Genomic DNA, 27613 nt, shown 5'->3' on the forward strand with positions numbered 1-27613 from the left:
TTACACTAACGGTGGAGAATTTGGGTTTGGCCTAACAATGTGTCAACCATAATAATGTGGTAGTGAACTTGCCATCAACGAGAGTCGAAGTTATGACTCTGACATACAAATAGAGATAATATTACTAGATCATAATACTAAGTTACAACCTCAATAAAAGTTTAGTATGTATTTTGTTTTTATTATGTTTTTATATTAATTCCATAATATTTGAATTTTCTCAAACCAAAAATGAATATATAAAAGAGCAAGTTGTTTGGTTCTCTCATTTGGGCTTTGTTGCTTTTCATTTTTGGTTCTGTATCTACGAATCCACAGCCTTCGCTCCCCTCACTCCCCCCAATCTCTCGTTTGCCCTAAAACACGCATGCTCAGTTCCTACATAAAGCTACTCTCTTTGCCTATGTACTCTTACTCTCTCTCTCTCTCTCTCTCTCTCCTATTCACTCTGTTTGTATCTACACCACAATCACACTTGGTTTGTAGACAGACTCTCACTTGTTCTTGGGTTCTGTTGTGCCATGAAAATGCCATCTTTGATAAAACCCAGGCTCTAATTTGATGAGATTTTGTTGGGTTTTACAGGGCATCTCAAGGTGCTCCAATGGCAGACAGCTTTGACTCTGCCACCTCAAACCTTCTATGTGCAGAAAATTCGAATACCTGCTTTGATGATCTTGATTCTAATGCCACAGATGACTTGGGGCACTCCCCATCAATTTCCCACAAAACCAATCAAGACCCCAATTTTGATCACAACTGTAGATCTAAGTCCATGATAGATTTTCCATCACAGAGTGAAGTGGGTGTGACTGAAATGGTTAAGAGGGAGAGTGAGCATTTGCCCACACACGATTATCTGAGGAGACTGCGTTCTGGGGAATTAGACTTAAGCACTAGAAGGGAGGCCCTTGATTGGATTTGGAAGGTTGGTGGAGTTTTTACCCTCTTCTGCTCCATTGGGTTATTGTTTTTACTTCTAATGATTTTGCATTTTTACTGGTTTTTGCGAATGCTATTCAGGTTTCTGCAACTGGGTTTTGTTCTTCAAGAGCTTCTTAAGACATGTTTTTTACAGTGTGAATTTTTTGATTGTTTTGGACATGTCCCGAGTCTATCTAAGTTGTTGTGGGATCCATGATCATGGCGTCCGTTCCTTATCTGATTTTCTGTGGCATCTCATTTGTGTTCTAAATTTGGATGCTGGCTTATGTTTCTCTCATTTTGATTGCCAATGTATAGACTTTCGGTTTTCATGATTACTGAATTAGGTTGAATTGTTGTGTGTTGTGATCAACAGGCTCATTCCCATTACAGTTTTGGGCCATTGTGTGTTTGGCTATCTATGAACTACTGGGATCGCTTCCTTTCGCTTTATGAATTGCCTGTAAGTTTTGGAAGTAGACCGAAAATTTGCTTCTTTTTCTCACTTCCTTTACATACAATGTGTTCTCATTTATGCTGCTTCTGTTCTTGATCTTGTACTTCACTTTTCGTGTCAATACAGAGAGGTAAAACTTGGGCGTTGCAATTGCTAGCCGTGGCTTGTTTATCAATAGCAGCCAAAGTAGAAGAGACTAATGTACCTCAGTCTGTGGACTTACAGGTATAGAAATCATGTGCTTCGATAACTATTGTTGGACTTGCATTTTGAAAATTCGGAAGCTGGTATTGATTATGTGTTGATTGTGCACAGGTTGGAGATCCGAAGTTTGTGTTTGAAGCAAAAACTATACTAAGAATGGAACTACTTGTGATGAGCACCCTAAAATGGAGAATGCAAGTTTGTACTCCTTACACTTTCATTGACTACTTCCTCGGCAAGATATGTGATGATCAACATCCGTTGACATCGTCCATCGGTAGATCACAACAACTCGTTTTGAGCACAATCAGAGGTCTTTTTTTTACTCTGTGATGAGCTATATTTTGTACTTTGATGTTCTTGAGTATTTGAATTCAATGAACTGTTGGATGGGAATGAATGCAGGTATTCACTTTTTGGAATTCAGGCCTTCGGAAATCGCTGCAGCAGTCGCAATTTGTATTTCAGGAGAAATACAAGCACAATCAGTAGACGTCGATAAGGCCATTTCTTGTTTCGTACATGTAGACAAGGTAAAAAGGTTGTTCCAGAGATGCAAACCCTTGACAGGACAAATTTGCTTTAGCTCTTAGAAAGTTTCTTGGATATTATTTGATCTTTTTCCCAATGTAATGGTTTTTGAAGCTTTTCTGTTTGTGGAACTTTCAGGAAAGAGTGTTGAAGTGTATTGAACTGATGAAAGATTTGTCATTGATCAGTGATTCCGCCAATCGGGGAAGCGCCTCAGGTCCGTCGGTGCCCCCAAGTCCGAATGGGGTGTTGGATGCTGCATGCTTGAGCTGTAAAAGTGATGAATTTATAGTTGGATCATGTGCAAATTCTTCACATAGTAGTCCAGACATTAAGAGGAGGAAACCAGACAATCAGTCATGAGGTGTGAACTTTTCTCCTTCACACCCCAGCCAATCAGTTTGGTTGAATGGGAAGTTTTGGTGTGGTTTTGGAGGTCCCCTATAGCATTAATATACAGAGAGAGAGAACCATAGATTTGAAATGTGGTGAAGATCCAATCATCCAAAGGGTTCGCAATCACAGCATTTTGAAAGATATGTTGGTGGTGTTTAGGGAAACAGTTTTGTTTTTTACCTTTTCCCTTCAGTGACAATTCTAGATCAATAAAATTTTACACCCGAAGTCTCGAATTTGATTTTTACAATTTATCAGTAATGCTTGTGTGTGCGTGTGTGTATATATATATAAAATTAAAAAAATTAAAAAATTAAGAATTAAAAAACTAGATGGATGAATTTAAAATTTGACAAAACTGTGACCAACTCTGGATATTAAAATGGTGGCCAGTGTTGAGGAGTGATGAGCAGTGTCTGTTGCTATTGGGATTGGCAATGGGGTTTTGATAGGTCCCATCCCACTGGCTGTATTTGGAGGGCCACCATTATTTGTTTTGAGTGGTGACCGGTCAAAATCTGAGCATCATGCGGTATTTGTAGTGGAGGTGGAGTGTCTGCCCTACCATTTCCATTATTTTTTCTTCCTCTCCTGTTTATGTGATCACGATTAAGTCACGTCAATATTTTATACTGATTTTTTTATAAAAATAATAAAACAAAAAGTAATAGGAATATAAAATGTTGACGTGGTTTAACCGTGACCACACAAAACATGAGGGGATGGAAAAAGTATGGAAATAGGAGGGCAGACAATCCACCTCCATTTGTAGTACTGATGTAAGATTGGTCCAAACATAATCTTGGGAATGAACCCTTTGCAAACCTATATAAACAATTGTGATTAGGTTAGTTGGTTGAAGCAGTGTTCGTGTGTTTCATTGGACTTGAGTTCAAGCCAACATGATTCTCTCTGGATTCTTTTGGTGAGGATCTTGAGAATTCGTGAATCATATCCGTTCATCGTACATCATGCGGTCAGTTTTTATCAGGTACTATTTGTGTTTAATTTTAAATAAAAATATTTAAAATAATTTCTAACTGCATGATGTACGATGAACGGACACGATTCATGGATTTCCGAAATCCTCACAAAGAGGATCCGACAAAGATTTGGATCCAAGTTCAAATATCTCCCTTATTGACTAATAATATTAATGAGAACGTGCCATATTTGGGTGAGAGATTTTCAAGTTTTAAGAGATTGAAGTCAATTTATTAACGATTTTTAAGTCCTAAGAGAGGGAAAAATCCAGAACTTCTAAAATTCTTAGAGGAAGAAGATGAACAGTGGTTCAACTCTTCCACTCTCGACCTGATCGAGTACAAGTACAACACTAGGTTTTCGGGGATGTTAGCTACACCGTAGGATTCATCTCAGGGAGCTCAATCCAACGGAGTTCAATAGAACAACATTGGACTACTACAGGGCGGCGCGTGGGCCGTGTTTATTGGACACACCTAAGGAGTAAATCATTGCGGTTTACTGACCTACGTAGGTGTATATTTAGTTTTGGTATTTGAGACGTTTTTAATTTATTAATTTTAAGGAGACGTTTTTAATTAACCTTTTTTTTTCTTTTAAGATAAAAATATCCAACACATGCCAAAAATTTTAAGAAAGTAAAAAAGAGATAATGTTGATCAAATTTGCTCATGTTGATTGAGTATTTTAAATTAGAAAGGAATATTTATGAGAATATTTAAAAATGATTACCTAATTAATAAATTGGATTGATGTTCAGTAATTGTCACTTCTTACTTTAAGTCGTGTCTAGGAAAAATCTTGTCACCAATTGTCCCCCTTTTTCTGACACTAGTTTAAGGAGACACTTTGGGTGTCAAAGATGGGTTTCTGAAATTTATTAATGTAAGATGTGTAATTAATAATGTCATAAATTATTTCACTCTTGTAGAAAGAACTGCCAAAAATATTGTTGCCGATTTAACCAAAGGAGAAAAACTGGTTGGAACCAACTATGATATTTAGTTTCCAACGAGGTAAGGGAATAATCATCAAATCTCTCTCTCCCTCTTGTTTTAGGGTATAATCTGAAATTGGGATGTAATTAACGGAGGAGTATAATTACACTTCTAACATGTACTTTTCATTCAATCTCTTTGTCCATTTTTTTCATTTGCTTGGAATTGGTAAGGTAAGTTTCTAGGTTTTTAAGGCTTCACATTTGTAATTGAGGTTTTTCTGAAGGAAGATATTTAAATTTTGTGCTATTTGTTGTGAGATTTCTAGAAGAATAGGCTTATGATTTGTTCGTAATTTGTTTTGCAAATAGGTACGAATTAATGTCATTTGAAAAGGATATATATTGGCAGGAATGTAACATAATTCTAACTTCCAAATTCGATGTATTGCTCCATTATTTTAGAGGAGAGACTCAAAAGTGATCATTGTTTCTTTACGTCTACCTAAGCTATTTTTCACATACGATTAAGTTTTTACGTCTGTCACTTCATTAAAACAAAACATTGAAAATACCATGATAAACAAAAGGTTGGCCAGTTCAGATAATTTCAAGGATTTAACCATTTCCAAATTTATCAGGAAGTTTAAAATATCTAACCATTGATGATTACTAATCCATTTCTTCTTCTTCTTTTTTTTTTTTTGTTTTTTTTTTGTGTGGAAAACAATCCATTTCTTCTTTTGCAAAAACATAACAAAAACTATGAAATCAATTTTCCGTTGAACTATTACAAAATGACTAGACGAACTCAAGTTTTCAATTAAACGTCGAGTTATCACACTGCATGTTATTCAAATATTTAACCGTCTTTCGATTATATTGATTTTTTAGTTCTTCCCAGAACTATGCTTAACAACTTATATAAGGTTGGAACGATTCCGGATCGTCATATAACAATAAAAGTAAAAAGGTTATGTAGCTAACATTGTCATTATTTTAAGTTTACAAAGCATGAATGTATATCTTACTATCACTACGCACTCATAAATAAAACAATAAGGTAATGAGTTACCTTTGACTGATTTAATTACCAAAAGCTAAGCATGGTCAGTTATAATATAAAATTAAGGGAGGTTAAAGCTATTGAGATTAGACAGTGTAGTATCAAAGATCCCAATTATTAAATCTGATACACCACCACCAGATATGCATGGCATATGAACGAGACGAACCTACACAGGCAATTTTCTTGAAACTATTAAACAAATCACCTCTCTCTCTCTCTCTCTCTCTCTGTGATGTGTGCATGTGTGGTTTCAGTGCCACTGCAAAATTGCCTTTAGGTTGGTAGAGGTTTAACAGCTCTGATGATAACCAGTGGGCCGGGGCTGATAACACAGAAATTCAAGTGCTCTCTCTGTCCATCTCTCAGATATCATTCTGTGTATTTATACAGTGTAATAATGTTTTTATTGGGTGGTACTGTTTACACATCTTCCATATACTCTTTGTTAAGATTTTGTCATTTGATACGTTTCCATTCATTCGATTTGACGGTTGAAAATTGAAAAAAATATATGGGAGGTAAAAAAAGTTGTATAGCACCAACCTTTTTATTTTGCACACTCAAATATCAAATCTATCGTAATTATTCTGACCTTGTCCACTAATTTATATCGTTTTCGTCTAGCTTGGGTAGATCACGAGTTTAGATCCCTTGGTTATGTAACTTATGTTTATTTATTTATGTTTGAAATGAGCATATATTATTGAAAATTACACGTTTAACTATATCAATCTTAGTACTATAGTATAATGGTGTTACTTTTTACTTGTAAAGAGAACTTTTATTTGTACTCTCATGAATGACAATTTTGATATTAATTTATTATAGATGACTCGTCATATAGCTTAACCCATGTCCCAAACCTTTAAGTGTAATCGTTAAGCCAAATCGTAAAGCATCTAAAGCAAAGTGAGAGGATTTTTATCACCTGTACAAATAGGATTAAAACACCTAAAAATATTTGCAAGAGGACAAGGAAATTGTTGTATAGATAGCTCTAAGTAAGGTCGTTCTCTACAATGATTGATATGAATAACTTATGATTAAAACAAATTCTTAACTAATTATTCAATACAAAATATAGAAAGTTGAGATCATGAATTAAAATAAGGGAGCTTTCATGAAAAAGGCTTGTGCTAAGTTTATTTTAACCAAAAATCATGCTATAACTTTATTTAATGAAAAAAAACTTAAATTTTAATGAAAAACTCTTAAATTTTAATAAAAATGACAAAAGAACTTAAATTTTAATGAAAAGGACACAATTTAAAAATAAAGAAATAAAAAAATAAAATTTGACATGGGAGATCCGCGTGTCCATCACAGACACTGTTTATGAAACTGAATAGTGCTACACTGTTTATGAAACTTAACAGTACTATACTATTTATGAAACTGAACGGTATTATACTATTTATGAAACTGAATGGTACTACACTATTTGTTGATCTAGATTCATAAATAATGTCTAACTCTTGGTTCACTTCATAAGTGGTGCCTAGTTATTGGATCTTGTTTCATATATAATGTATAGTAATTGGCACAGTTTCATAAATAATGTCTCGTTCTTGGTCCAGTTTCATAAATAGTGTCTAGTTCTTGGTCTATTTTCATATATAGTGCCTAGTTCTTGGTCATGTTTCATAAATAGTGTCTAGTTCTTAGTCAAGTTTCATAAATATTGTTTAGTAATTGATATAGTTTCATAAATAGTGTCTTTTCCTTGGTCTAGTTTTTTTGTTAAATTTTAAAAATAGTGCCTTTTCCGGTTTCATATATAGTGTACAGTAGTTGATTTACTTTCATAAATGGTGCCCCAAAACAATAACAACCACTCCAATTTTCTTCCCTCCTCAATAGTACTTGATGCCCCAAAATCAAATCCCCCCAACACTAATGGCTCTATTCCCATGCCCACAAGCCTGGATCATTCTCATGTTGTGCCCTACAAATTCAACAATTTTAATAATAAGAAATTTGGGCATAATGGGGTGAGCTACAAAGAGTGCCTCAAGAACCATGCATCAGCCATGGGAGGGACTGCTACGGATGGCTGTTGCGAACTCATGCCTAGCGGAGAAGAGGGCACCATTGAAGCCCTTAACTGCTGTGCGTGCAACTGCCATAGAAAAAAGTTAAAGGTGAGCAACAACAACAGCTCTCCTCTTGGGATTATAATTTCCATCATACCATCAACAAGGCAGTTGGAGTTGAATCAATATGAATTTAAGGTCCGTTTGGATGTTCGGAAATTGGAGATTGAAACGGAGTAGAATTTCTAGGAGATTTGAAGAGAGATGGACCTTTGATTGGAAAAAGACTACTGACTAACGGTTTGAAAAAATCCTTTTTGTTCTTCTCTGTAAGTGGAGGAACACGTATTTGACAGAGGTGCAGTGGCTTGCACGCGCTTTTGTTAAGTTTTTTTTTTTTGTTTTTTTTCTGTCTCTTGTCCGTATTATTAAATGAAGTTAGTGGGTGGTTTTTGGTTAAAACTTAAAGTTTTTAAGCTCTTTTCATTAGTTTTCCTTTAAAATAAAGATTGCGAGTAATTAAAATTAACTAACTCGGCAAGAATATAATATAAAAAAATGAAAGATGGTTTATAAAATTAGTGATGTTATTCTCATCCCAATGTCTTATCTTCCCACCCACCTTTTAATGAATTTTTTAATTACAAATTTGTTCATTTACAAAAAGACTAATAAGGACATTAATTATCTTGTTTTGCTTAATTTAAAAAAAAAAGTTGGGCATGGGAGATGATTTGTCTACCTTAAACCTAACTCATATTTTCATCTCCTTTCATTCAGAGAAAGTAAAAAAACAGCAATGGACTTAAAAGATGACTTTTTCATTGAACAGGTGGAAGTTGACGCTTCTTGACACACCTCGACCGAGATCAAGGCATGTTGGTCGTCACGTGAGAGTGACATAGCCATGTGCACAGTACGGAAGCGATAAAGATAAGAAATATACGAATAATCAAAAACCAAATTACTGGAGTGCACTACTAAACAGGGAGTGATGGGAGTTAGTTACAACAGTAAACACTCATATTCAGAGCATAAAAGTCTAGGTGCAGTCCAGTAGGACAAGTACTAGTTATACAATACCAGGAATGTCCTACTATTATTTAGATAAGTCAGAACTGCTGACGTCCTCGAGCCACCAACAGCAAGCTTACTTAAAACCTGGAGGGGTGCAAAACAGAAAACGTGAGTGGGCAAAAACAAATGTTTTACAAAACTATTTCATTTATCAACATATCTAACCCCTCGCTGTAAAACATGTATAATTATTCCCAGAACCAAGATATAAGCATATGCATAATATATATATATATATATATATGAAATCATAACAATTCAATTCATGCTTCACATAATCATAATCATATGTATGCCATGCCAAAATATAACAAGGTAAACAATTCAGGTAAGAATGATTTCATAGAAATATGATATGTTAGCCGAAACTCCTGTGGTAGTCTGTACGGCTGAATTCATAGCTCAAAAGTCAGTCTAGCCAGAGTCACTATAATGACCTATACGGCAATATACTGCACATAAGTCGGAACCACTAAAAAGGGTCTGTATGACAAGATTAGGTGTAATATAGTTATGCTCAATTCTATTCTCTCATAATAGCCGGACGATAATTCGCTAGTCACTTATAAGTCGAAACCATAAATAAGGTCTGTACGACAAGACTATGCACTTAAGTTGGATCCAATATGAGCATATAGTGCGGGAGGTGACGTAAATAAACAGGCCTGCACTTCACATCTCTGGCTAAATCACAATCATCCTAGGTGCAGTTTTATGAGCTCAACATTATTCAGTCACATATCATATCATCGATGACTCATATGACCAAACATAATTTACCTGAACTTACCTGTGCCTCCACAACACCACACATATATATATATATATATATATATATATATATATGCAACCATGAAATGGATATTCAGATAAAAACATTTGGCATATTATTTCAAAGCATACTTTCCTTAAAAATGCATTTTTGGGAAATATATCAAGTATATAAATATATACTGAAAACAAAAGCTCACTCACTGATATGTCAACGGGTCGTAACCCCCGAGTCGCCCTTGGATATGCTCGTCCTCGGGATAAGTCTCACCTATATGCGAATTAACTATAAAAACGTTATTTTAAAGCATATAGGCAAAACTAGCTAATAACTTCTCATACATTGCTTAAAATGGGTATATGAATACACCACAGTGACCTACACAACCTCAGGATCATCCCCAAATTTTTGGATAAATTTTTCGAGCTCCCACGCGCCGCCACTTGCCGGCAAGGGCACGGCAAAACGCGCCCCCCACGCGCGGCCATGTGCTAGGCACATGTAATGGAACAAGAACGGCGTTAGGAATATTCCGTTAAAACCCAATGGTAACCGTCCAAACTAACTGACGGCATTAGCATATTCCGTCAAAATTGACGAAAGATTCCCCTGTCTTCTCCGGCGAGTCGCCAGTCGCCGGTGACTTCGCTGGTTTCTGGAAAAATACTAAAATCGTCCTAACTTCTTCATTTTTGCATCATTTTCATGAAATTTGAACCATTGGAAAGCTAACAACATGTAGAATCACGTTATACTATTTTTAAGCCTTGAAATCCACTAGAATTTACCTGAGAAAGCTCGATAAATCGGTCAACTTCGAAACTAGCTATCCCAACGTCCAAATTTATCTAACGAACCACCCTGAGCCGTCTTAGGACCTCCTAAACCTCTCTATGAGCTTGAAATTCCCTGAAACCAACATATTTACGTCCACATGAATAGTGACCAAAATCGGGGCTAGGGTTTCCACATGAAATCAAAGGTTTCCTTACCTGAAATTGATACCTTTGAACTCGTAAGGTCCTCACGAACACAATGGTACCATTTTCTTCCTCGATCTGTGAGGTTTGGGGTGTTTTTGCCCTTGTCCGTACGTATAGCAAGGAGAGAGAGTGAAACCGAGAGAGAGAGAGAGCACAGGAGAGGAAAGAGAGAGGGTAGGGATGTGTGTGTGGTCCCAAAATGCACACTAATCACAACGAAGAGAACACTTAGTTCTAATTAGATCCAATAAAAGAGGAATATAATTAATTGGTCCAAAATCTTAAGTTTAAACCACCACATCCCATAATAATTCTCACATCCAAGGATATTTAGGTAATTTCACACCGTCGATAACATAATTAACGTACATCTCCGGGACGGGCTGTGACACTTCTACGGAAAAGGTAGAAGATTATGTTTCCATTTAAAAGGTAGAAAAATAATTTGTGTGTAGGTCATTTGAATTTGTCCATTGTATTTTTAAATTTGTCATTGTTGAATTCTTTTGAATTTGGATACCTTTGTCGTTTCCATTTGAATTTGCAGACCTTAGTAGTTTTCATTTACATATTATTTGTTATATTTTTTAAGAGACAATTTTATAACTTCATATGTATGTATATATTAAAGGTTATTTTGGGAATAATAATGGATGGGAAAATAACATTTTAATTTTTTAACTTTTTAAGGTGGGTGAGATTATAACGTGAGTGAAAAAATAAGAAAATGTGGTGAGTCTAGTAGCTCTGAGCTCTCTATAAAATACAAAGATAAAAGACACTAGGGTTTAACTGCCACCATTAACAATCCTACCTAAAGTAGGTCTCCCAATATGGAAAATAAATTAAAATAATAAATTAAGGTTTCCTAGTCAAACTATAACTGACAACCCTTTTGACCGACCAAATCAGTAAGGATTTGGTACCAAAAGGTCTCTATAAAACTTCTCACGTCCTCTACAGCTTCCCAAAAGGAATTTTCCTCTAAAAATGTCAACTTGACTGATTAAACGCCCAAAAAAAATCTCAAAACGTCAATTTAGAAAAACTGCATAATCAACCTTCTTTTATTTGTCACGATCAAACAGCTTAAAAATAAAATCTAAAAGTTTGACATAATCATCTCAAAAGACTCGTTAATCCATTCTCATTGGAATTATTCTAGAGTTCTTTCGTTTCATTGCTTTTTGCACAAAGTAAACTCACATGTTCTACAATCAAATCATAAAACAAAATATCAAAATTCTCTCAAAATAAAAAGTAAATTATAACTTAAATTAGAATAAAAATTTAAAATAATATCGGACTCATCACAAAACATGAAAAACAATTCTATTTACTTGTATGGTAAATACGTAGATAAGTTATTAAATTTAGTGTACCATGATTACTGAAGTACTCTAATTTACTGCTATAATAGCCAATATGGTAGCAAGCTTTGGTAGGCATTGACCACTTGGGACACACCATTGAAATGGGATGGGAGATGCATGCTTTGAGTTGTATGATCATTAAGGTGTGAGGGTGGTGATTAAATTGGGTTTGGTCTTCACTGAGAAAATGAAAGTTGACGGGACGATACCAACAATTTTCTTGTATTTTTAATTTTCTGGTCAGAGTAATAGCAAGGATAATGGGCAGGGCAAGGAGAATCGAGAAATTTTTCAGTGTGTCGGAAATATGGTTCGGTATATCAAGTGTCATAAAATAATTGGTTGGGTTTTTTTTTTCTCATGTTTCCAACCAATTGTATTTGAAATATGCTAATTAAGGAGACGCTCTCAAAATGAGACTCTCCATAAACTCTTAGACACCTCACGGTTTTAGGAGAATATTTTATAATGGAGAAATTAGGTTCTCATCCTTCTTTTTGCTACTCCATTGATTAAAATCTCATTCATTTTCAATTTTTGATCAAGGTCCTTGGGTATTAATAACATCATTAATTATTTCAATAATAAAATATTTTTTTATTTCTAAATATATTCATTTAATGTTAAAAATGTTACAATTAGTATATTTATATTTATGACTAAATTTTTTATCATATATTTTTAGTTTTAGTTTGTACCCATTTTTAATTTGTATCAATTTTCTTTTCAGTATTAATTTGTACCAATAAGGTTTTAATCAAAGAATATTCATAACTAAGGACCGCATCCAAAGTATCCCCTTTATAATATTGGCACGAAAATTGTGCAAAAAACATAGGCTAGTGGGAAGTCTATAGAGAGTCCCACTTTTGAGAAACTCTCCTAAACATTTCTCCTTATATTATTACACTTAATGCATCAATTCGTGTTTGCGGTACAGTTAATAATCTCTCAGTAAGCATCAAGCATGGAGCAACTCGAGACCCAACACTTTTGTGAGAGTGCGTGAAGACTGTAAGCCTGTAGTTGGGAGGAGGTGGGTGATAACAGTGAACGTAAAAGCCTAAAAGGAGTTGGTCAAGAGACGCTCAGAAGAAAGAATCGCAGCTCCCTCTTGAGTCTTTAAGTCTGGAGTCTCTGGTTGGTAAGTAATATATTAATGTCAAAGAACATGAATTCCAGCCATGCATGCACTCAGCAAGCACCCTACGCTACGTGAAGTTACAGTTTCGCCCATGCTGAGTGAGACCTTGAGTGTAAAAGGATATATATGTATGTATGATTGTGTGTGTGTGTGTGTGTGTGTGTGTGTGTTTGTGTGCGTAATACAGGTGAAAAAAAATCTCTAGGTACTATTATGTGCTGCTACTCTTGTGCAAGAAGTGCTACCATTTTCCATTGTGCCCTCGATTGTAAGTTTACTGCTGAAGGGTACATTTTACTGGGGCTAAGATCCTGCACGAATAGCCTTTCAATTCATAAACTTAAATCATCTTAGTCCTTTAGTACTACAATTTAGTTATTCTTTTATTTGTAAGTACAAGATCTTTGATTTAACTCTCGTAGTTAGAGAGTTCGAATTAAATTATTATGGCTAGCTATTGTATGACTTAACTCAAATCTCACCTCCTGTAGAGTAAAGGATAATAATTGCACTCCTCTTCATTGGAGAGAATGCACATATCCCACCACTTATGAATAACAAAAACGGGCTTACCGAATAGTCATTATCCAGTTGACTTTTCAAATGGCCAGGAACTTTGTTTAAGGACTAAGTGACTTTGGAATGCAAGTCTCCCTGCCCTAGGCTCATTTAGGACATTACTTACATATCTTGAATCCTACAAACTCATTCATAGTATATTATCTCTCTAATATAAAGCCAAAACTCATGAAGAAATAATACTTGCCCTATTATTAATTAATTAATATGAAGTTGTTGCATGAGTTGCTGGAATTTAAGAAGTGGAACGAGGTGCAACCGAAGTCTAAGAATGCCGAAGTACAGAAATGGAGGAAGCCGGAGGAAGGGTGGATTAAGTGCAATTTTGATGGTGCGTGGGAGGAACAGGGAGCGGTGGGAAGAGTCGGAATAGTTATTAGGGATGCGGCTGGGGACTTTGTTGCTGCCACGGCATTAAAACTGGATGGGATTTCCTTGGCTATGATGGCTGAAATTGCAGCAGCTCGCGAAGCTGCGCTGTTTGTTCAACAATGGCAGATGCACAAAGTGTCAAAGTGATATTGGGGGGGTGATGCGCTGATGGTGATAGCTGCCATTCAGAATAATTTGGATGTTAATCATGGATCTTTTGGGCATGTATTGACTGATATACGTAGGTTCTTAGAACCTTTTCAGCAATGGAAGGTCAGTTTTGTGCGAAGAGATGCCAATACAGTGGCTCATCGGCTAGCTCGACGTAGTTTAACTTTGGCACGGTCAGTTTCTTGGTTTGAGGAACCTCCCAATGTAATTTCTGATTTTGTTTTGGAGGATAATTTGAATTCTTAATTTTGTTGGTGCAGGACACTCTTTTTCCCTTCATTCGGGTTCTTAATTTTGTTGGTTCAGGACACTCTTTTTCCCTTCATTCGGGTTATTTTCTGGGAAGATTTTTATTGAGGCCCATTGTTAGCACCCATTTCCGTTGTTTGTACGTTCTTCTCTTATGAAATGAATATCATACTTGATTTAAAAAAAAAAATTATAAAACTGGCTTTTAATGCACAATTCCAACAAGTTTACGATTGAATGATGACACTAAATACTTGAAATTGGCCAACAAATTTTGAAATAATAATAATTTTTTGTGTAATTCAATAGGATCTCACTCTAACTTTGAAGTTAAACGTCAATCAAATATAATTTAATATTTAACCTTAAAATCATACATAACTAAAATATTTTTCAATGCACTGAAGAGCGATTGTATCAAATTTAAAATCAAATATGATTTTTTACTCCTATTTTTTTGGCACGTAGGAGATGGCTTTTGATCTAAACGAGTCATTTCACAATCATTTGTTAATAGCCAATCAAAATCAAACAATAAGCTTATGTTGAAATTGCACAGTTGTAGAGGAGCTGAGGCACATTTTTTGACCAGTCAAAACCAAGAAACTAATTATAATTAACTAGTATATCTTGCTGGAAGAGTATATTTAATTTGGCTGTCATGCGCAATGCAGCCTCAACAAACATTAAAGCATAAGTCTACATTGTAAAAGTTGTTTGTGCAATGCTTTTGTTGCAAGCACTTCTGCTCATTCGTTTTTCCCAGAAACACTCATTAGAAGTACATCAAAACTTTTGTGAAAACTATAAGCACTTTTAAATTTTGGCCAAAAATAATGGCGTCGCCGCATATATGAAAGTATCCATGTTACATTTGAGTCACTCGACATTCAACCATAGAAGTATGTTGAATGTGCACTGCTGCTTTTGCAAATAGCCGAGATGGTTTTCCATCCATACAGAAAATGCCTTTTATCTGAGAAAATATCAGTATTTGGTAGAAATCCCACCACATCCGATCAACTAAATTAAATTGAAGAACTGTAAATATAGGCATCCCAAGTTTTAATATTTGAATCCAGTACGCTTGGTCTGGTTCATTTTATCAGTAACCTCATTCGGATTCTAGTATACAACAAATGATGTACATTATGAACCAAGCACCAATTACTTGGCGAGTTTTAATGTTCAAAACGACGAAGAGGACTCTGTAGCTGTTACGCTATACACTTGACATTTAGCGGAGGGTATGTCATCGTCGTTTTGTATTATTTCATCTACAGCATGCGCGAGCAAACCAGATTCCTTCTGAGGCTGGTTATTTCTTGTTTCTTATAACTTACTCTTCGAAACTTAGATTTCTCAAAACTGAGGCTGATGAGGCCTACGTAGCTAGATAAAATCTGGCTGGCCTGTGGAAGTCAAGCAACGATGCCACATTCGGCTGTTAGGATCCACCAGCCTGGGATGAGAAATGACCTCTGGAATTGGAAGGTATACATAATGAGTGTTGCAAGTGCCAACTGTGATTCCACTGTATCCAGCAAATGCACCATGAACCTGTCGTAGCCATGCACACATATCGAATGTACTTCAGAAGAGATACAGTAGGAAATAAATGGTCTTGTGCAAATATATTTACGTGTGTATGGGCGTGTAGATGTGGGTGTTTGAGAAAGAGAGATGGAGGAAGAGACTCACAGCATTTTGTCCTAGCACAGCGCAGAGAATTCCATCTGATGCATTTGCACGACATGCACGGATCATGTATGTGGGGTCTATATACTTCACGTCAACGGGAACACCAGCCTCTTTAAAATGCTTTTTTGTCTGGCAGAAGAATAGATGGTTATAGTCACCAAAAATATTTCATCAAATTACGAACAAAACAATTAAATCAGTGGAATTGGATAATCAGAATATCAGATATTTCTTATGAAAAGAAACAAAAATGGTCAATTATTATGACTCTGTTCCCAGTCTTGATCCTACTTTTGTCCGTCAAGTAGTCCTCTATACCCGTATAGTTTTTTCATATTTGAGGTTAAAAAAAAAAAAAAAAAAAAAAAAAAACCAATGATAGTATGCTACGAGTCTAAAATTGAGTTCTCAAATGCAATGGAAATCATTATTGCATTAAAACACAATCACCAACCTCTTGCTGAATATGCACGCCAATATCTCCAAATACCATATTTCCAGATGCATCAGTAGCATTGGTTTTCTGTATTAAATTCTGAACAAAAAGAACCATACAGAAGTCAACAATCTCACCATGTAGTCAAGAAAAACATCAACCAGATAAAAATTGGAAAAAAAAAAAGATTTAGACATGAAATCCAGGGAAGAAATGATCATTATCCTTAATAGGTTAAATACACAAGTTTTTTATAACCAAAAGAAAAAAAATGTAGCTTTTTTCTTAACATGATAAGTTATATATGCAATAACCTACAAGATAAAATAAGACTTGAAATAATGATTCCGACTCACCTGCCCTGCTCCCTCTGCTACGCAGACCACAGCTGATCCCTTTGTTTGAATTAGGTATTTCAGATGGTGCAAAATACCATGAGGGCCATGTATTTGAAAAGGAACCTTGGATGTGCATATATCACTACCATCAGTGGAAGGTCGAAAATAAATGAAAATAGCATAATCACTAGCATGGAGGCAGTTGAAGTACCTCAGGTATCAAACATATGTCAATTTGTCCACTAGCCAGGGATGCATGCATTGCTATGAACCCACTGCTACGACCCATCAATTTAACAATTCCAACACCATGGTAAGCACTATGTGCCTATTACAAGATTGAGGAGAAAGATAAGCTTATCATGTAGAACCCTAGCAGAAACATAAACCCACGCATGACAGAAAAATATCAAAACTCCTACCTCGATGTATGCTGAATTTATTGCCCGTTGAGCTTCTTCAACAGCCGTATCGAAACCAAAAGTTTTGTCCATCAGCAAAATATCATTGTCTATGGTTTTCGGCACACCAACTACAGCCATTCTTAACTGTCTTTTACGGCACTAAAAGCAAAATAGGAACAAAACAAAACAATAACAATTAGAACCTACAAAAATTAAGGAAAATGATAAAACCAAGCATTCACGACTTGCAAAGACTATAAGATTGTCACAAATGAGATTCCCTATGAAAATACTCCCAGAATATATGTCCAGTACACCATTTCTCAGCCTCTACCAGAATTGGCTAACACATTTTAATAGTAATAAACAGACAGACTATCCCAAACTATAGCATAGTGCACTCATTCCTGCTCAAAAGTTTTCCTCATTATTTTCTTTGGTCATTGTCATGTAAGAGATGGCATTGTACTAAAATCGAAAGAAAAAAATCTTATGCAACTCCTAGGAGGGCAATGTTAGGAAATTCATTTTTAATAATGAATAAATACCAGATTCAACATGACATAATGTACCATTAGTACAGATCCTCAAGCTAACCAACCTCATTGTGTATTGCATCGGCTCCAGCATGTGTGCCATTTCCACCCAAAACAAAAAGCATGTTGATTCCTCTTTCCTGATATCAACACGCAAATACATAGATCATTACAATGAATTATAGGGGAATCATGATGCTTCAATATTACCAACTTCCGAAAATAAGCTTTTCAAGCAATCACCTCCAAACTGTCCACAATGTCACTAACGCTGGGACCTCCACGTGAAACTCCTAACAAGCTTCCACCAGAAAGATGAACATTTTGAACCACTTTCCTTGATAGCTGAGAATCAAATCCGGTTTCAACATATTAGTCTACAACATAAACGTGTTCTCCAAATAGAGGAAACATATATGTATCTTGAAGCATACAAAGGCTGCAAGAGAAGATTGTTGAATTCATATATGACAGCTACTTGCAAGACAAAAACAAGAACTTACTGGCATTTCAGCTAATTCTTTGTCAGAAAATCCACGGTAACCATAAGGAATTCCCACAATCTGTTTGACACCATATATTTCAAGTGTGATGACAATCTGAAGAACGTATACGATTGATGTTAAATACAGAAGATTTAAGTATGAAGGTTTGGAGCTGAAAAGGAAAACGATTAGGAAAGAACGATGTAAGCTCCAATCATGTAGTTGGTAAGTAACATACAAATACTTGACTGACCAAAAACATCATACTAAAAGAATGAAAAGTTCAAAGTCTACAATATATATCTAGAAAAAACCCAGAAGTACTCAGATTGGAAGGGCTGCCTATCGCACGTTTGTTTGTTTGCATTTTAATGTTTTGTTTTTGAGTGCAAATGTACTACTTGTTAAGTGTTATATTATGTTGACCGTACAGCGATAGAATTCCATGGCAATTAAGAGTCCGTCCACTTTGGTAATATAAAAGTGATCCATTTGTGAATGTCATAAGAGTTAGTCAAAAGGTCAAACTAATAGTTAACGTCAAGGTAAAGTATGAATGGGTCTCTGACTAAATCTGTTCTAAGTTTTCAAGAGTCTTTTACTCTTTAATATGTCTTTTAGTACTGCTATGAATCTTTTGAGGTTCTCGTAGCTTGTAGATATTTTGGTGAATGACAATTAAGTATCTTTGAAAGCCCTTACGCATTGACTGCTCCATCTATACTTTTCTCCTCTCTTCTCCTCACTTCTCTAAAGTTCTTATAACCAAAATTTATACCATCTGTAATCCTAAATTGTCTAGTTTGTCATATACTTCTATATCAGTACGTGAAAATGGAAAACAGTGTTTTATCAGAAGTTTATATTACAGATTCTTCCACATCATGAATTATTAAATATACTAATTTTACCAAATAATACTTCCAAGGCCAGTGCTGATAAAAACTACAAGAAAAACTATAAAATTAAAATTATTTGTGGTGATAATAACCTGTCTGATGACGTCATTAAGACCAGGGCAGAGCCCTCCACATGTTACAATTGCTGCTTTCACTGCTTCTGGTTTAAAATATATTTTTTCCCGAGGCCCAGCACGATGAACCCTGGAAACTTTCAGTATCATATTCAGTATATATTGAAGTTTTCAAATTAAAAAAAAACTGGAATCACCTATGCTAAGCAAGCAAATATATAAGTTGTATATAAGTTGCAATTTTTTAAGACCTATAACAGCCTAAATGCAGAAAATTTTGAAAAATATGGATGGAAGCGTTTACGCTCCATTCTGAATTTACGTAAAGAGTAAAAATGATGACTGTAGTATCAACTAAAGAAAAAGAGAAGTACTACACTAGGTTAACTTAAAGAAACATGGTAATTCGAAAAAGATGAAGTCCATTTCTTCAAAATCCTACATATTGAAAAGAGCAACATGAATGAGGAAGCCACCAGTCCATGGCTCACTCACCAAACGTCCTTTTGAGCTTTCACCCTGCAACAGGACTACCAATCCCTGTCAAAATGGCCTTGCAGGGACATAAACCATTAGAAACATTGACCTAGCAGTCTCCCATTCACAACCAGAACTCACAGAAACTCTCTGTTTTTCATTTCTCATTGGAAAACATCCAAGGAAAAGATATGACCTCTCTAAAAATCTGTATGGTTAAAAGCATCTTCAACTTATTCACACTCAGCACTTCACATGGGGAAATACACAAACAACAAAAGAAAGTTGAGAGAAATATTTACCATTGCTCCACCCAAGTACAATTAGGATCAATGCATTCAGCACCAGCAGACGTATGCGATGAGTAGTATATAGTCTGTACATATTGAACAAAAAAACACACACACAAAGAGCAGTCTTTAGAGATTTTGGCATGGGAGTCATACATACCATTACCATTCAACCGGGTTCAATCCAAGTAACAAAAACCAAAACGAGTAATCTCATAACCAAGTGAAGGTGCAAATAAACAAGTTTCCCACAACTTCTCAAGATTAAGAGTCAACCATTTAGTCATTAACTGAATAGAATGACTAACACCGAGCGGTACACTGTATAGTACTCCATAGTGATTCAACAAATTCAAATTACAATATAACTTTACAACAGTTGAAAGAAATTAGAAAATGGGGATGCTTTGTTTACCTTAAGGAGTACCCGGTCATTATTATTTATGTACCCGTGCCACTCTTCGTCCGACGGGTACCCACCTGCAAAGTCTTCGATCACCGGAGTCCTGCAACATAATATCAACCAATTTCAGGGCCTCCCAACTAAAATTCAAAAATAAAATCAAACAAAAAAAAATGAAGAAAAAAGTGACCTCATCCTTAAGCAGAAGGTGGAAGGAATGGGAACGGAGTCAGGGAAAACATCAGTGATGTGGGGGATGTTGAACCGCTTCTCGAAATCCCCCTGGAACTTGGATTTCCAGTCAGGATCGCTGAAATCGATCTGCTGCCGGCTCTGGCTCTTGCTCTGGGCGAAGATGCGGCTGCTGTTCTTGGCAACTCCCCCGGAAGTAGTCAGTAGTCTCAGAGACGGCGGAGAGAATCGGTGAGAAGCGCGGTGGTGGACGGCGAGTCCCGGCGGGGCGATCGCGTGCGAGAGAGTGCCCATGAAACGGAGATGTTGAGGGGCAGTGAAGTTCCGAGTTTGCTTCTTCGATCAATGCGAGTGTTTGGAAGATTTGCAGAGAGACAGAGAGTGAAATAAATTAAAGAGGGAAAATCGAAAGCAACAAGGGAGGGCCGTACGAGCTGACTAATTAGCAGGAAGCAGAGAGGGAGCGGGGCCTTGGTCACCTAACTCCCTCCGCCATCTTCACTTCTCTTTTCAACGTTTGCGAAAAGCCGACTTTTTTGTTTTCTTTTTTGATTTTTTTCCTTTTTAGGATTTACTTGTAACGTTACACTTATCATATTTTTCGTATTATATTTGTATCACTTTTTTTAATAGTGTTGAAATGACCAATAAATATCGGTCTCACCTCTATTAAAATTTAGAAAGGTGGTACAAATATGGTATGAAAAATGGTAAGTAGCATTTTTTATTTGGAAACCAAAAAAGATGAAGTCGTAGCTAACTTCAATATTAAAATTTTCCTCTGCTAAAATTATATGCTCGACTTACAATGGGTTTAAGTTTAAGGATCATGTTAGGGAGACTAAATTTGTAGACAAAAATTTGTAAACTAAATGTTGATTATTAAATTATTACTTGCGTTAATTAATGTGCTCATTCCTATTGATGACGCATTATTTAGTTTGCAAAATCTGTTTACAAATTAGTCTCTCTAGCATTACGCTAAGTTTAATAGTGGGCGAGTTTTTTTGTGAGAGCAATAATCACTATTTATATTGAAACAATCATGATTTCCCTATTAAAATCAGTGTAAGAAATTGACACACAATTCCAATCCAACTATGATTGCTGCGTATCAAGATTCATTTAAAGTTTCAATCCGAAACTAATTAAAACAACTTTATAACTCTTTAATAAGACAATTTCATACTAATTTGAAACACAGTGACCGGGTCTAACTCTCGCTACTCATATTCTAACATTCTTCAACTTGAGTATGAACAAGTTAGATACACAATCTTCAAATTATAATAAAAGTGATTGCTCAAGTCTTATAACAAGAGTTCTCTATCACATACAAGCCTTCCATACATTTCAAAACATAAAACTAAAAATCTCCGCTACTACACATAACATAGAATCGGTTCATGATTACTATTTCCAATTTGTATACATAACAATGTGAACCTATAGAGCAAACCAAAATTATTCGCTACCACTTATTTGGCCAAACTTAACAACAATAATGTTAAGCTTCAGTTAATAACAAATTCTGCTGGCTTTCACATTACTCAAACTCAGTAAATAATACAATAATAATTCAACCAATTGCTTAATCAAAACACAATTCGATTTATAAGCATAAAAATGAATTATAACTTCCCAAGAAACATGAACCAACTACCAAAACAAAACCAAAATTCTTTGCTCACAATCATCCATGTCAAACTTAGGATTAACAAATAATGCTCAGCTCCAATCATTTCATTACTCAAACATAATGAATACTGTGCTGGCTTTTGGGGAGTGTCAGAAGTTCCTTTGCACGGGCACCAAAATTTAAGGGCCCCCAAAACAATTTTATATTGAATGTAGTAATATAAAATAATATTATATAAAAATATCATATAAAATCTATTAAAAATATATATATATATATATATATATATATATATATATATATATATATATATATAAATGGGAGTAGACCCACAAGGCTAACATGCCTATAATCCCAACCCATCAATTCCGTACAAATTATATAACTTTATAAAACTAGGATCTCACTTTTTTTCTTAACTTGCACGCCAAAGTCCAAACAGAGTCTATTTTCTCGCAGACGCCTCATCCCTCCCCGTACTGATACCTTTAAGAGCAATTCCAGAGTGGGAACTCTCCAGGCAATACACTATGTTATCCACTTAATGAATAGTAATTATTCTTAATGAATAGTAATCATCTTTTGCATTTATACTGTTGCATTTCAATAGCCCTGACAATAGGCAATAAAATATTAATTTTTATTTATTTATAAAATAATACAAAATAAGTTTATTTGTAATTTCGGATAAGATTTTTAATCGTTCTCGTTGCATCACGTGTCATTATCCAAAAAGTTATAAAATAATACAAAATAATTTTATTTGTAATTTCAAATAAGATTTTTAATCGTTCTCGTTGCGCTACATGTCATAATCCGAAACAAGACAATTATTGGTGATGGATTTCCGATAAGGTAGATGATGTTTACAGAAAAGTAAAAACATTTTTTTTTTAATTTTTTAAAATTTTTTTCCCGATTTTTTACAATTTTTAATTTTTTTATTCAACATATTAATCTCTGTCGTTGGGTTTAAAAAAAATTGAATTCCAACACTTCAGATTGTGTCATGTGGCACAACGGTAACTTTTCTTAATTTTAAAACTATTTTTTTATTTATAAAGGAGAATAATATCAACCGTTGATCTCAAATCCAACGGTTGATATTAAATAAGGTTTTTTTATTTTTTTTACTGTTGCAAATCGGATGGTCCACATTATATAGCTGTTGAGATCCAACGGACCATGGGAAGCCACGTGGCTTTCCAATGGTAACTTTTTGAAACTGCGCTGTGGGCCCCAGGCGCTGAAACCGTGTCAGGTGACGCGCCCCCACGCACTGGTGAGGTGCACGCGCCTAACAAAAAAAAATAAACAATTGGGTTGACGCCTCGATGACGTCAACCCTGCATCAGATCCACTTCGGGCTCGCAAGCTGGCAATTCCTCACAAGCCTGGTGTTCGGGTCTCCACTGTCCCTCAGGCTCCCCACGCTGGAGTGTGTAGGCCGGGCTCTCGGGCCTTTTTTCCTGGCCTGTCCCCCGAGCAAACTCCCATGCTGGAGTTGCTCTAAGTCCTCTATCCACTTGCTTCTTTTTTTTTGGAATTTTAACGAAATGGGCCTGACACTATTCATTCTTAATCAAAATGACATTTTGTGTATAAAAAAGTTCATAATGGATAAAACTCTTTTTTTTTATTTACTCTTATGCCATTATTTTATTATTACAGCAGGGTCCACAATGATGTTGACATTTCTGTCTGGAAATACATTATTTTACATGATACTATTCAACTTATACTAATTTGTTGCCAGCTCTTTATGCTTTCATCATATTGTCAATGTTATGCAATTTTTCTTCTGTCAAATTATTCCAGTACTGTTCATCGCCTTCTACTAGCTCTGCATCTCTTTCTCTATCTTCTTTCACCTTGTAATACATATCTTCTGTTTCTCTTTTGAAATTTTGAGGCTTCCAGTATGGCTGATGACGGGCTTTTGACTTGTTGTAAATATGCATTTCTTCTTCTTCTGCTACTAATACCATATCATTCCTAAAATCTTCAAACTCATCTAAGGTAAACATTTGGATCCCTCAAAAGTTTAGAATACTTTTGTATGAAGGAGTCCACCTGTGTGGAGAGATAGGAGATAAGAGATAGTCTAAAGAATTCTTCATTAATCATGGCTATGTGTCTAGTTTTCTCCTTATGCATATGTACATATCAATCTGGAGGGCTACTAATAAAACTTATGCAAATTTCTTTCCACTTGTCTAGATAATCTTCTGCTACTTTCATAAGTTTTTCAGGAAATAATTCTAGTTGGGAAATATCTTTAATGAATATTTTATTAAGATAGCCAAACTCTAATAGTAAGGCCGAGGTAACTTCTACCAAGTTATGTTTTTATTGATGCTTATAACTAAAATGTCATGGTCTAAAATCTCTCATGTTAATCTTGGCCACAATTATGCTAACATCTGGTTTACAAATACTATTCTATCTACTATCACAAAAATATGGTGGATACATCTTTGTAATAATATCTATCTCCGGTTTTGGATCAAAGCACATTGTAATTGTAATTGTAACTCTTTCATGGACTATGATGCTTTGCTCATGATTTCATTTTGCATATCTGGTGGCATTATCCTTAATTTTGCTTTTAAAATTTCTTCTAATAGGATATTATCTATTATTAAGTCTAAAGATATATTCCTAAGAAAACTTTCATATCTTTCTTGTTTTTCTTTATCACTCAAATACTGATGTTGCTCATTATTTTGATGTTGCTCATTTCAATGTCTTCATCTAAGAGCTCAATCTTAATCATTTCTATGAGCTCACAAGCCTCGTATTCTATGGGTTCAATAACCTATTTTCCTTTATTCTTATGCTGATCAGTTTCTAAACATATTTTCAATTCTCTTTTCAGGGTGTCACTTGCCTTCTGCTGCATTCTAAGATATTGAAGTTCTTGGTTCATTTTGGTAAACTTACTAAGTAATGACTCATGATCCCTAGAGATGACTTAAAGGTTGTGCTCAAGAGAATGAATATGTTGTTGGCTTTGATGGAAATTAAAATTAAAACTATTAAACTCTTGTTCTAAGGCTCTAATTAATTTTTTATGACCTAGCCTTATGTTTGGCTGTTTGATTTGGATATCTAAAAATTATCTAAGAAAACCTGTTACCTATCAGAGAGTCCTGGTACTCTTGGCCTATATCTCAAGGTTGGATTTCTGATTCCTTCAACAATATTGCCATTAAAGTTGAAAGTAGGTACTGGTGGTGATGCTGGTCTGCTTATATTATTTTAAAATCCATTGAACGGTGGAGGTTCATGGTACATCATTATGCTATTGAAGTGTACTCTTCTACCTTGTGGTCTTGTGGTATTTAAGGATGATGGTCCACAATATTACATTCATGTTCAACAAATTAATCTTGATAACATATCGGCTAATGCATTGACATTACCTTTTATATGTTAAAAAAATTGGTTTAAAACTATTTCCTGTAATTGAATCAACAAAATTAACCTATCTTCGGCTGCCTATTTATTAGCATGTATCTTGTTATAATGAGAAACTATATTTTAACAATTTGTTCTAATCGTAAATACTTCATTATGTAAAAATAAAGAAAATGCCTCAAGTAAGTTAATTATTCTTAAAATTTCTAAGTCTGTTGATGGTAATCTTGACTGTACATCACTAAATTTTCTTGATGAATATCTACAAACTTGTTCGTCAGACTTTGGTGACTCTTTATATTTTTTCTGGTATAGTATACCTGCTCATCCTAGTGATAAAACATCTGTTTCAACTATTTTGTAACTATCATCTAATGGTAATGTTAATGGCTTAAGTGGAGTAATTTCTTCCTTTATATTTTGAACTAATTTAATATATTCACTATTAAAATATTTTTGTCCTGTTTTGCTAGTTTTACTATGTAATACTGCTATTTTTCTTCCTAAATCAAGGATAAAATTTATTGCATAATTTAACAATCCTAAAAATGTTTGAAACTGTTTTTTATCTTCTAACTTATCTGGAAATTCTAAAACCTTTTTAGCTATATGATCTTGTAATTGTATTGTACCTGACTTGATATACATTCTTAGAAATTCTATATTTTGCTTTTCAAATGCTATTTTATTTTAGCTAATCACAATTTCATTATTGATAAATTCTTGTAAAACTATCTCTAAGTGATTCCTATGTTCATTTCTATTTTTACTATGTAAAAACTGTCCACTCAATTGATTCTTCTGTTAAATTTATTTGCCAAAATCCTGATTTACAATCAAATTTACTAAAATATTTACTCTCTTGAATTTTATTTATAAGCTCATCTTTATTTGGTAACTTATAAACTATCTTCATATGTATTATCATTTAATCTCTTGTAATTATAAAATATTCTAGTCTTACCTCTCTTTAGTTCTGAATGTTTTCTCACTATAAATGTTGATGATCTATGTCTACACTTGAAGGGTCTAATTATTTTTAAATTTAACAACTCTTTTATTTACTGCTCAAACTCCTGTTTATCTATTAAACTACAAGGCATATCAGCTGTCTTAATGGTTAAATCCGGATTAATTATATCTAATTTTGTTAGTATTTTATTTTTATTCCAATGTAATTGTGGGTCTTCTCCTAGAATTCTAGTTTGTTCTGCTAATTGTAATAATTCTTCTAAACTCTTTGGTCTATCTAACTGTAATATTTTTATACGGATTCCTTATTCTAAAATCGGATATTCATGTTCAAATATTTCTTCATTAAACTCTTCAATGTTATTATGCTCATCAATTTCTTTTGAGTTTTCTAAATGATAACTTTCTTGGCCACTAGACTCTTCTATACTTATGCTTTTGTATGCTTCTACAGTATTACTTTGGTTAGTTATTGTAATACCTTTTTTGAAAATTGTTATGCTAGGATCCATAAATAAAAAAACCTTGTAAACTTTTCAAAAAATTTAAACCTAAAATGAATGGGTATGATCCTACTGGTGAAACAAATGTTAATGGTAAATTAAATAGTTGTTTTTCTACTTTAATAGACTCATTATTAATGCAATGTGTTAAGTAAACTAGTCTCTCATCAAATTGTGTTATTCTCATAGGTTTTGCTAATTTTTGTCTATATTTTTCTGGTACTAACTCTTCTCTTATGACAGTCTTTGTACTCTCTGTATCTATCATAACTGTTGTTTGTATCTTATGTTCTTTTGCTAATTTTATTTTACAATTTATGGTAATTAAAGAACTATTTTTGGCTTTTCTATACTATAAACAATATTTCCTAATATTTCAGTACTTTCTTGTGATTCTGCTGAATTAACTTCTAATAACCTATTACTATAACACTTTTCACATAATATTGAATATGTATTATAGTATTTATTTACAACTAATTTACTATACTTATGACATTTTTCTAGCCAACCTAAATTTATTTATTTATATTCTTCTTTGTGTTGTTCTTCTATAAATGCACACATATACTCTTCAATATCACTATTT

At 34.5% G+C, this 27613-nt stretch overlaps 2 protein-coding genes across 3 annotated transcripts; one reads left to right on the forward strand and one right to left on the reverse strand.

Annotated features, from left to right (window-relative positions):
- Positions 1-285: 285 nt before the first annotated feature.
- Positions 286-2740, forward strand: LOC126601238 (cyclin-D4-1-like). The gene is made up of 7 exons (XM_050267919.1): positions 286-405; positions 586-928; positions 1301-1387; positions 1508-1606; positions 1697-1898; positions 1991-2118; positions 2255-2740. The coding sequence occupies exons 1-7, from the start codon at positions 368-370 to the stop codon at positions 2477-2479; spliced, it is 1122 nt and encodes a 373-aa protein (XP_050123876.1). The 5' UTR covers positions 286-367; the 3' UTR covers positions 2480-2740.
- A 12578-nt stretch (positions 2741-15318) lies between these two features.
- On the reverse strand, positions 15319-21011 carry LOC126605262 (ATP-dependent 6-phosphofructokinase 5, chloroplastic-like). Of its 2 annotated transcripts, none has more exons than XM_050272632.1 (13): positions 20489-21011; positions 20311-20401; positions 19908-19981; positions 19147-19258; positions 18174-18233; positions 17914-18015; positions 17736-17810; positions 17153-17293; positions 16942-17058; positions 16749-16853; positions 16411-16491; positions 15957-16085; positions 15319-15815 (listed from the first exon to the last, which is right to left on the reverse strand). In XM_050272632.1, the coding sequence occupies exons 1-13, from the start codon at positions 20782-20784 to the stop codon at positions 15648-15650; spliced, it is 1551 nt and encodes a 516-aa protein (XP_050128589.1). In that variant the 5' UTR covers positions 20785-21011; the 3' UTR covers positions 15319-15647. The 2 variants fall into 2 exon arrangements, with proteins under 2 accessions (XP_050128589.1, XP_050128588.1); XM_050272631.1 differs by having other exon boundaries at positions 18174-18269; positions 20489-21010.
- Positions 21012-27613: the final 6602 nt, after the last annotated feature.

The sequence above is a fragment of the Malus sylvestris genome, chromosome 15 (genome assembly GCF_916048215.2).
Source record: "Malus sylvestris chromosome 15, drMalSylv7.2, whole genome shotgun sequence".
Lineage (NCBI taxonomy): Eukaryota > Viridiplantae > Streptophyta > Magnoliopsida > Rosales > Rosaceae > Malus > Malus sylvestris.